This window comes from Platichthys flesus, chromosome 8, assembly GCF_949316205.1.
Source record: "Platichthys flesus chromosome 8, fPlaFle2.1, whole genome shotgun sequence".
Lineage (NCBI taxonomy): Eukaryota > Metazoa > Chordata > Actinopteri > Pleuronectiformes > Pleuronectidae > Platichthys > Platichthys flesus.
Window position 1 is genome coordinate 17,256,295 of NC_084952.1, and position 10,617 is coordinate 17,266,911.

At 42.5% G+C, this 10,617-nt stretch overlaps 1 protein-coding gene across 1 annotated transcript; it reads right to left on the bottom strand.

Annotated features, from left to right (window-relative positions):
- Positions 1-102: 102 nt before the first annotated feature.
- gabrp (gamma-aminobutyric acid type A receptor subunit pi) lies at positions 103-5,504 on the bottom strand. Its single transcript, XM_062393573.1, has 10 exons — positions 5,291-5,504; positions 3,739-3,821; positions 3,466-3,575; positions 3,289-3,356; positions 2,979-3,196; positions 2,250-2,332; positions 1,894-2,031; positions 1,636-1,788; positions 907-1,100; positions 103-807 (listed from the first exon to the last, which is right to left on the bottom strand). The coding sequence occupies exons 2-10, from the start codon at positions 3,789-3,791 to the stop codon at positions 475-477; spliced, it is 1,350 nt and encodes a 449-aa protein (XP_062249557.1). The 5' UTR covers positions 3,792-3,821; positions 5,291-5,504; the 3' UTR covers positions 103-474.
- Between the last annotated feature and the right edge of the window lie 5,113 nt (positions 5,505-10,617).

Consider the following 10,617-nt stretch of genomic DNA (forward strand, 5'->3'; position numbering starts at 1 on the left):
GCTTTTAATTTCACATGAGATGCTGTGAAGAGCTTACACAGTATATGATCTCATACAAGCAGAGTATGAAAACCAAAACAAGCAATCTACATCAGTCACTTAATGAAGGCAAGTCAATGCAGCACAGTATAGTGTGGTGCAGTTCAGGCAGCCAGGTAACTTCCTTATTTGTTATTATGGATTTGTCAGCCATCCTCTCTTGAACATGTTTATCTTTAGGTAGCCATCCAATCACACAAAAAACTGCTCTAAATACTGATTATAATCTGAAGCTGGTTCCTCAGCCCGAGCCGGTTGATTTTCATAAATTTTTAGCCCTATCTGAGGGACAAGCAGGTTTTCTCTAAATGGTACAAAAGGTTGCATGGTCATTTGTGATCCAGGCAGTGGTGACTGGTATGGGGTCTCGAATGAGGAGGTAGATCGGCTTCACAATGGTGACATTGACTTAATGCAGCAGCTTGGAACCAGCACTCAGAGGAAGAGATAGTACAGCCAATAGAGGAGGTTGACAAACAGGAACGCAGTGGGGAAGACTGTGCGGGCGTGGCGGTCAATGTTGTGTGGGTTTTCCACAGTGAAGACAGATGCAGCCCTGCGAGACGCATCCTTCACCGCGGACAGGCCGCAGCCCTGTCCCGACACCTTCTCTTTGGGTCCAGTGTCGCTCATGGCGTTGCCATTCTCCGAGTGCTCCGCAGGCTCCTCTGCCATGGAGTCGATCGCCACAGAATGCTTGGGTTGGGTGGATCTGACAAAGGGGACGGAGCCGTTTCCGTTGGACTCGAGGAACTCCTTCAGAAGATCCTAACAGACGGACAGAAAGATGTACTTACAATGTTTTCATCATCTAACCTGAAAGTTCAGCTTTTTCATCTCAAGTTTCAGTACAAACATGCTGCTTACTCTGTGTAAATCCTCGATGGTCTGGTGCTGCGTGGTGTAAAAGTGGGCGCAGGCATACTCCAGCAGTGCACCAAATATGAAGGTGAAGCAGATGCCCAGGTACACGTCTATAGCCTTAATGAAGCAGTTGGCGTTGGGCAAAGATGTCCGGGCGCCCATCATCAGAGTGGTCATGGTCAGGACTGTAGTCACGCCTGTAGAACACAGAACAATGTTGTCTTACACATAATCCTTCTATCGGTAGTCGGTTCAGACATGTTTGTGCAGCCCCTTAATTATCGAGCAACACATTTTACCTCCAGTTATTGATTGGCCACTGATCTGAGTCAACATCTAATCATCAAGCTGTGTGTGGTTAACTCGTGTTGCACTGAGGTAGTGATGTGTGTTTAATCGATAGTACAGTACATCTCTGAGCTTGATTCACTGAACTGCATCATGGTCAATAGCTGGTGAGAGTGAACGGTTGTTTATGTCTGTATAGCTGTTCTGACAGAGTGTACCCTGCCTCTCGCCCAATGCCAGCAGGGATTGGCTCCAGCTCCTCCAGTAAAGCAGTAAAGATGATGAGGCATCAGCTGATGTGAATCATTTATGATCATATAAGGACATTGTATGAATCAGTACCTAATTAGCTTCATGTTGTACTTTGGAAGTTCTTCTTCTATTTGTGTCAAAATGATATAAAATGAACATACAGTATAGTAAAAGCAATCGGGACGTACTGACCTATGCAGGTTCTAGCCGGAACCGAGGACTGGCTGATCCAGAACGAGACCCAGGAAAGAACCACGAGCAACACGGAGGGAACATACGTCTCCAAGATGAAGAACAAGACGTTTCGACGCAGCGCAAAATGCAGCACCAGCTTTGGGTACTGTCCTGTGAAGACACACGAGGAGATGTTGAAGACAGTGTCTTACATTAGTGCTGTACCTTAGGTTCCCTCCACAGGTGAGGTGAATTCTGGGATTTGAAGTGTTGCACCTGTTTCGTACACAGCCTCCGACACTGATGTATAGTAGCTCTCGATGCTGTACTGAGCCAGACGCAGCGTGTTGAGACCCTTCACTGAATCGTTCCCTCTGGTCCAATAGAACACCACGTCCTGCAGGTTGTAGCCCCCTGACCACACACACACACACACACACACACACACAAACACAAGCACAGACACACACGTCATGTTGAATCTGATCTGACGAGCAAAACATTGTCTCTAAAGATTGATACTCACAGAACTGATGTTGATGATGATGAAAATGGTAATGCTGATGGTGATAATGAGGTGTGTGTGTGTGGGGGGGGGGGGGGGCTGATGGGGCCTCACAGGTATTACTCACAGCTCTCCAGCTGCAGAGTGCACACCTGTCTGTCCATGGGATACTTGGTCAGGTCCATGTTGCAGGCGATCGTCGCTGTGATGCTGTTGTGTGTGTGTTCATATAAAAAAAAAAAACATGTTTGGCAACCTTCAAAAACTCTTAAGTCGTTTGATGTAGAACAGGGTAATTAATAATTAGTGAGCATGGAACACTCTCTGCCCCTGAGCAGATAAAGACTCATATCTGAAGTGCCAACATTTCTGTGCATGACTAATTATTTATATAATGATGTAATAGAGATTCAGGGCACTTGAATCTAAATTCTTCTGTTGATGTATTATTGCTTCCAAAATGAAAACCTAGACTCTTAATGTAGTGAATGAGAGTTTTATATAGGACAAAGACTCAGTAAAGTCAGGAACCTCAATGCTTTCCTACATCCCTCAGGATTTAAACAATTATCCTGCAGAGAATTGACCTCAATGACACAGTTCTACTAAATATCCCCTCACACAATCTGAACTATTTGAGCTACAGGAATTCAGAGGATTTCCCTTAAGTTAAACTGTTTGACTAGTGATGATACAGAAGAGTTTATTTTAAACCCAAGGCCAAGTCATTGCTGATTCCCTTTCATTTCCTATTCTTTCAATTCAGCCGAAACTAAATAGCTTATTTTGTGAGATAAGCAGTAAATGTCAGCAAATGTCAAATCAATACACCTTAACCTCATAGAAGAAAAAGTACCGAAGTGCGTATAGAACAGTCCCATTGCTGAAGATGCGTATGAGGCGGTTTTCCACTGTGACGTCATGCAGGAAGGAACGCTTGGAGTCTGGGATGAAGGTGTCCGGGACCCAGAGGAGGGACACCAGCCGTCCGTCCAGACTGACACTCTCGTTTCCAGGAAACACCAGCCTGGAATCACGCCAGCGCTGACGCAAGAAGATGGTCGCAGTGTAGTCCTGAGAAGATGACGTAAACCACCGGTCATTTGTCATTCATTCATTTCCCCTCATTCACCCAGTGACACAGAAAAGCTGACAGGGTCTTATACCATATTGATTTCGGAGATGGCATCGATACTGGCGATATCAAGGCTCATTCCAATTTCGACAGGACCCTCTATCAGATATGGAGAGATCAAAGGAGTCAATTTTCAATTAGGGCCTTGAAATAGAAGACCACTCAAAGAATGTGTAATATAACGATCGCTTTCCAAACTCCTTCCTACCATTAAAATTAGGTCTTAGGTAGCGGTTGTATCCTTTCATCAGCTTCTGAATGGTTGGCTGAAGCTGAGAGTCATTCCACTCCCCCCAGTGGTTATGCAACATACAAGCACTGATGCAAAAGAGAGAGAGGGTGAAGGAGGAAAATGGAAAAAAGCTGTTTGTGCAAGCATTTGCATTTCCTGTCAAGATCAATATCAAAATAAGTGTATGGTTTTAACTGTTTGTGTATGTGTGTGTGTGTGTGTGTGTGTGTTGGACCTAAGGTCACTCACTTCTCTGTGATCGTCAGGCAGAGGATCATCAGCGTGAGCGGCTGCACAGACATTGTTGATCAGCAGGGCAGAGGTCAGCAACTCTAGCCGGGGATACAGGTGCATTACATGAATCACTGACCAGTAATCCCACACCAGCACATTTTTAATGGGATAGAGCAGTGTCGCCATGGGGTCGCAGCACCTCAACCAATATGATCACAAACAGCAGAGGAAACCTGCAGCAGAAACAGTTCTCACCTTTCAGGGATTTAAAGCTGTGAGTTCTCCCTGCACCAAAACGCATCAAATTTACCAGATGCTGGTATTGATTTTCTCCCCCCTGCCTTTATGAATATATATTAATGACTGCTCTTTTTGACACTCACTCAATCACACACACACCTGCACACACACTCCATGACTCCGGAGGACATGATATTTTTCCTCCTAAATTGGCTAACCTTAACATGACTCTACTATCTACTCCTATTTTACCCTAATCCTGACATTATCCTGTTCTTGATATTGTCCTAATCATAACTTTACCATAATCCCAAAATTACCTAAATAACACATTTTTCCTAATCCAAATATTGCCCGAATGTAACCTTAGTCTCGATATTACCCTATACCAATATCACCCAAATCCAAATTTGTCCCTATCCTAATTATTGTATTATTTTATTCACATCCTTACTATATCCTAATATTACCCAAATGATTTACATTATTGGGTTTGTCACGATATGGAAGACAAATCACCGTAATTACACTGTGTTACAGGAGTAGTTCCCCACAGAATACAGATTACCTTGGAAACACACACACGGTACTAACCGTGTCTAGTTAAGGACACAGAGGTGATTTGTGTGTTAACTAATAACACACAAATCATAACTAATCCTGTATGCAACTCATCAAGGATTCCTTGTTGTCTGGTTGTTTCTCGTCGCCTCCCCTCGCTGTTTCAGATAAATATCACTGCCATCATACTTCCCTCTCTCTAATCAGATTCTATAATGCGTGTGTTTGTGTTTCCAGCTATTCCCAGAGCACTTTGTGCAAACATTGTATTGACATGTTGCCAGAACCTTAGAAAAAGCCATACCATATTCAATGTATTATTTACACAGCACAAGACGAATACTGATCGTTTTGTTTCCATCCTAATGGCAGAAAATGACAGTTAACGAATGGCAGAACATCATTATACATCATTTCTATACACATTGCAGTCATGATTATTTCATGCAGACATATTTTTCCTTTTTCATTCATTTCCCTGTGTCCTGCTCTGTAGTTTAGGTGTCAGGAGATTTTGTTCTTCACTGGTTTCTGCCTCATTTTCATTCCTCTTTGAGTCCACACTTCATCAATCACTTGTTGAACAGTCTCATTAGCAGATTTCTCTGCAGTATCTTGTTTCTTTTCTTTACTTTGGCTACAAGTGGCATGCACACTGAAAACCATCTGTACATTTCATCTTCCCAGCAGCCTCAACATTCTTTTTTTTTTAAGAGGTGCACCATCCTTTCATTTTCAGATTTTTCTTTCTTTCTAATTCTCCTACCTGTTTCAGTCCTCTGGTTTTCTTTCTCCACCTCAGGTCACTCCTCTTCTGTCTCTGCTCCTTCCTTTGCTTCCTCCTCCACACTCCTCTGTTATTTCCCTCTGACTGTAATCTTGCCAGTGGCTGGGATTGTTCCCCTTCCTCTACTCACCGATTAAATCTCAGCTTTTGCTCCCATCCACCAATAAATCACAGCTGTCTCTGTTATTGGTCCTGGTGTGAGTGGCTACTGGTTGCTTTACAGTTTGTGCGTCTCCCTCTGACTCTCTGCACATCTGTATTCATCTCCCCACAGAGCCACTGTGCCACCCCCCCACCCACTCCCCTCCTCTTCCTCCGCCTCTTGTGCTCTCTCTCTCCCTCTCTGTTTATGCCATTCACCCTCTCACTTACGCTGCATCTATCCCCCTCTTCCCCCCCCAACTCCACATGCACACACAGAAACGTCAAGTTGGATTGCCCTCACCAGTTCTTTATTTCCTCACTCCCCTCCTCCCACACCTTCTCCCTCCCTTAATCTCCATCCACCTTGTTTTTCCTCCAGGGTTGCACCGACACCAGCACCTTCCTCTAGGCTTCAAAGCTCCACTATCTCCCATTCAGAAATGCCCTCTCCCTCCTCACCTCCAGCTTATCTGGATAAGTTTCCTCTCTTGCCTCCGTCTTCACTTTCATGAAACCCTCATGTGACTTGTAGCTTCTTCGCTGTAGTCCCAAATGTATCATTTCCAAATCTAAAGTCTCTTTTGTTGGTTATGCTGATTATTGGACAGTAGCAATAGTCTGATATTTGTAATGGCGAATTTAACTACGTCGTATCTCTATAGCTCTCTGCTGTCTTTTGGCTTGGTAGCTTCAAGCTTCACTTTCAACTACATTGTGTATAGTCTGACCCAAAACAGTCCACTGGCAGGGGGTGCAGCCTGTGTAGAGAAAGCCTTGGGGGGTATGGTGCCACATAACACCTTATTAGAATCCATTGCAGGCGCTCAATCTGCTCCAGCCCATTCCCCAGTATAATGATTTAATTGGTTTCTAACCAATAAGTTGATATGTGGCTTTACTGGTTTATTGAGTGCCGTAGTGGCCTGGTGTTCTCACTAAGCTCTTATATGCTCAGTTCCTTGCTGTGGCATGGCATGGTTATATTCTGGAATAACTGAGGTCTTTAAATTGCAATGGATTAAAATGCTGAAAACAAATTGGAATGAACATGATTTACAGGCTTGCGTAGGTCAGTCACCTGTGAAGACCAGCATCATTTACCCCTGATCCAGCGCGGAAAAATGCGCTCCCTGGGCCACAGGGATGAGGCAGCCCCACGCCACTACGCTGCCATGGGTGGAACCAGGACACCAGTAGACACAGGAGCTGGGTCCGAACTCATGGGTGAGGGTGGGGGGGATTATGATTAGGCGAAAACAACTGTTGCACCAGTTGTGTCCCTAACATTTCAAAAGTGAGATTTGCCATCTCGACTTTATTCAGAAAATCTTTTCAAATTGAACCGCGCTGTTTGACTCATTACGGTAAAACCATCTTTGTAACTTTACTTTCACAATTTGATCTTCAAACGCATTTCACGCAGTCTTTTTGGTTTGTTTTATTTGTATTAATTTATCACCCAACAATTTGCAGGCGCCTTTCAAAAGCACACCTGAATTCAACACTATGTCTCCTCTTCCTGGGGATAACGGTGCAAATTTTCAAATGACAGCAGTCTTATAAAGTAGTTCAGTTTACAGTAATTAAACTGATCCTAATTCCACATATCCTTAAAAAGGGAATATGTGCTGTAAAGCCCATCTGATGTTTGGCAGACCTATAGATTGACTTCGAAACGGGTATTACATACAAACACAAAGGTGACAAGTCTTTAACCTCAGATCATCAGCTTTGTTTTTTGGGATATACACTCTGAGAGAGTATATCTCTGTTAGTTTACTACAATTCAAACTCTTTCCATTGCTCACATCCTGAGCAGATGCACACTGCGCACATCCTGCTCAGAAGCCCACTGCTCACGTTCTGCGCAGATGCCCATTGCACATTCTGCGCAGAAGCCTACTGCGCACATTCTGCACAGAAGACCTACTACATTCTGCTGTAGGTCTTAATTTTTTTTTTATTTAATTTAAATGTAATTTTTTTCAGTTTTTTAATTAATTAAAATTAACATAGTGTAAGATGCTTTGCAAGTAATATGTGATTAAAACCTCTGCCAATTTTAGGAGTTCAGGTATAAAGATAGGTGTGAGTGGGGATCATCTCTACCTACTAGGCCACAACGCCTGCTAATTCTCAGGTGGAACTGAGCACAACAAGAAGATGAACAAATCATCGTGTATGTGTGTGTGAGTCGATGTGATGTCCTGAGGCTGCCCCCTGCTGGCTGCTTGGTTCCTCTGCACTCCAGCTGTTGTCCTGAATGAGCATTGCTAATGAAAGAATACTGCATAGTCACATGCAGTGTGCGTTGAGAGCAAAGCATCCTGGTTTAAATGTTACTATCAACACATCTCCTTTGGTACTCTGTGTGCAACAAGCATACTGTGTCAGGGTGAAAATTTAAATTAATTCCACTGCATACAGTACAAGCAACACAAAGGTTTTGTACTAACTGGAGAAAACGTCCTTCAAAGTCGTACACAACACAATATGGATGATGGGTACACAGTTGTAGCGATGGCAGATACTTTTGTATTCAAAACAAATGAGCTGTTAAAAGACCTACCTCTCATTAACCGTCAAGTAGATAAACTACAGGTCTATTAGAAGAATATATTAATATTAGAAGAAGAGAATTTCATTCTCAAACAGAGAAACTGTCTCTGTTTACACCTTTATCCTAATATAGCTTAAAAACCCAAAGCAAATAATTAAATAATTTCAACATGCATCAGTAGAAATTCAATAATCTGAAATAGTTTTAATAAAACATGCACTTGTCAACTTACTTTCTGTCAACTAACTCTATTTGTGTAACAGTGTATTGTATATAGGTGCATCATTGTCAGCTGTATAGCCAGTTACAGTTTTTAAGTGGGTCGCATCAAAAAGTAATTTCATGTAAAGCTGAAAAAAATTATAAACTCAAACTATTGTCACAATCTGCTTCTGTGCCAATATCAGCAAACAGCTCCAGAAGGTTTTGAGGTTACGACCAGACACTTTGAAGGGACATCAAATGGAGGGATAGTCCAAAGGAAGCGGAGAAACAACACATCAAGGCATAGTACGATAGAAGGATGGAGTTGATGTGCTAATAGTCAAATAAAATAAAAGTATATTTCCTGTCAGCTCCCCTCTTAAAAAAAGATTAAATTATCATGTGCACAATTTCAGAAAGCACCGCAAAGTAGAGGAGGAGAAGAAAGAACAATATAGAAGTAATAATCAGTCTGATTATGGACATCATTAATCTTTATTTTTGTTGACATGACATGATATGCTATCAGTACAACTGATTTCACACTCTTTTTATATTTTTTATTATATATTTTTATGGTTTTTTATAGCTTACAATTTTGTCTGACTGTGTGTGCATCTGTATACAGTCCAAATCTTTTTGGGGCTGCATGACAGTTTGCGAGTGTATGTTGGGGGAGCGCCAATTTGTAATCTCGCCTAGGGCGCCAACATTGCCCTGTCTCAAAAGGCTCTGTCTTCCTGCCTCCTTCATCAACCCCATCTGAGTATGTTTCCCGTTCTCTCACCACAGCATGCATAAGATATTCTTCTGTATCTGTCTGCCTCTCGGTTTCTCATCAATTAGCCAGGTCAGTTTTCATATTTTTTCCTTTGTAGTTCCGTCTCCACCTCTTCTCACATCATCCGACTGATTGGATGTGGCTGCTGTTAAATCCACATGTCCAGTCTTTAGAAATATGCCAAAAGCCGATGGAGCCTGGCAGAGCCTGGCTGGGACACATCTGGCACCAGTTGGTTTTTCCAAACCAACCAAAATGGCCTTCTGGACCAGGAGAGGGCCGCCAGCTTTACGAAAACTCCACAGTGTTGCAAAATTGAATGAGGAATAATATAGTTTACACACGATCTGACATTTGATTATAATCGTGCAACATACTTCAAATTACAAGGTGTGAACCAATAATGTCTGAATGAACATTTGTTTCCAGTTCTCTACCAAGCTGCTCACATACTCGTATACTTTATATAACTGACTGAAACAAGACTGTCATCAATCTTCTCATGTTTATTTTATATGAATATGACCAATTGGGAGCAAAAGCGTTTCGGCAAAGTTAGAAACTTTGCAGAGCTCATAGAAAAGCTCATAGTTGGGCATTTTAGGTTATAAATGAAGCAACATTAGCATTCATTTGGTGTCATTAAGGTGGAAGTGGTTTTCTTTTAGCTCTGTTTTTTTTTTGTTGGTTAATAACTGCAGGGTCTGGGCTGTAGAGGTTTCTTTTGTTGAAGGCAGCTGCTTCATACTGCTGAGACCTCCAAGAGCAGTGAGAGTGAACAGTAAAGTCAAGGACCAGACAGCTAATTAATGAGCTGATTGTCACTACAAGGCTGAGGAGCTACAGACTCAGACGTTCTTCTTCTTCTTTGTTCATTAATATCATAGCAGATGATTATCAGATATCTGCTTTATGGTTTGATTGGGAAACCCCAGTTAGAAAATATAATACTTATTATTAGTAATTAGTAATTAGTATTGATGGAACAACAATCCTCATTACACATGTCAGCATTGAATGCTGGTTTCTTTAGGTATGAACATATTGGTTAGTGCTGTAAGAGCCTTCACGTCACTCATCTCATCTCTTCAACCTGACATCTTTCAGCCTCTAGCCTCCTCTCTCACCCATCCAAGAATTCCATGTTCCTTCCCATGTCCTCCCCTATCATTTTATGGCCAACACCCCATGCTCTATGTTTGTTTCTTTCCTATAAATCCACTACTTCTCTAAATCTCTTCGCCTCAGTCTTGAACATAATTTATTTTTCTCTCCCTCTCTCCATCAACGGGAATAAGCATTTTGACGATACCATGTCTCAATGTGCATCTCCATGGGAGGGAATAGAAAATGGAAACGTCATGTGCCTGCGGTTCGCCCTGTTGATTTCCTGTCATGTAGGAAATGGAATTGCCGCAGGAATGCCCCTGAGAGGGACGGAGATAAATCTCTCCTAAATGACAGTGACGTCTGCCGTGTCCAGAAGGAGTGAGTATGAATCAACATGGCCTAGAATCGGAGCCCCCTGCACTAGACCCCTCTCTGAGCCAGCTGTCAGATCTCGAGTGGTTATTGTGTCTACTTGTGAAGTGTCTTGCTGCAGAGGCAGTCCACATA

Excerpts from the sequence above, each read along its gene's own strand:
- gabrp (XM_062393573.1), bottom strand. The coding sequence starts at position 3,791 with ATGTCTGTGCAGCCGCTCACGCTGATGATCCTCTGCCTGACGATCACA. Across the intron at positions 1,789-1,893 it reads GGAGGCTGTGTACGAAACAG|GACAGTACCCAAAGCTGGTG; the intron begins GTGCAACACTTC and ends GTGTCTTCACAG. Across the intron at positions 808-906 it reads CCATCGAGGATTTACACAGA|GATCTTCTGAAGGAGTTCCT; the intron begins GTAAGCAGCATG and ends TCCGTCTGTTAG.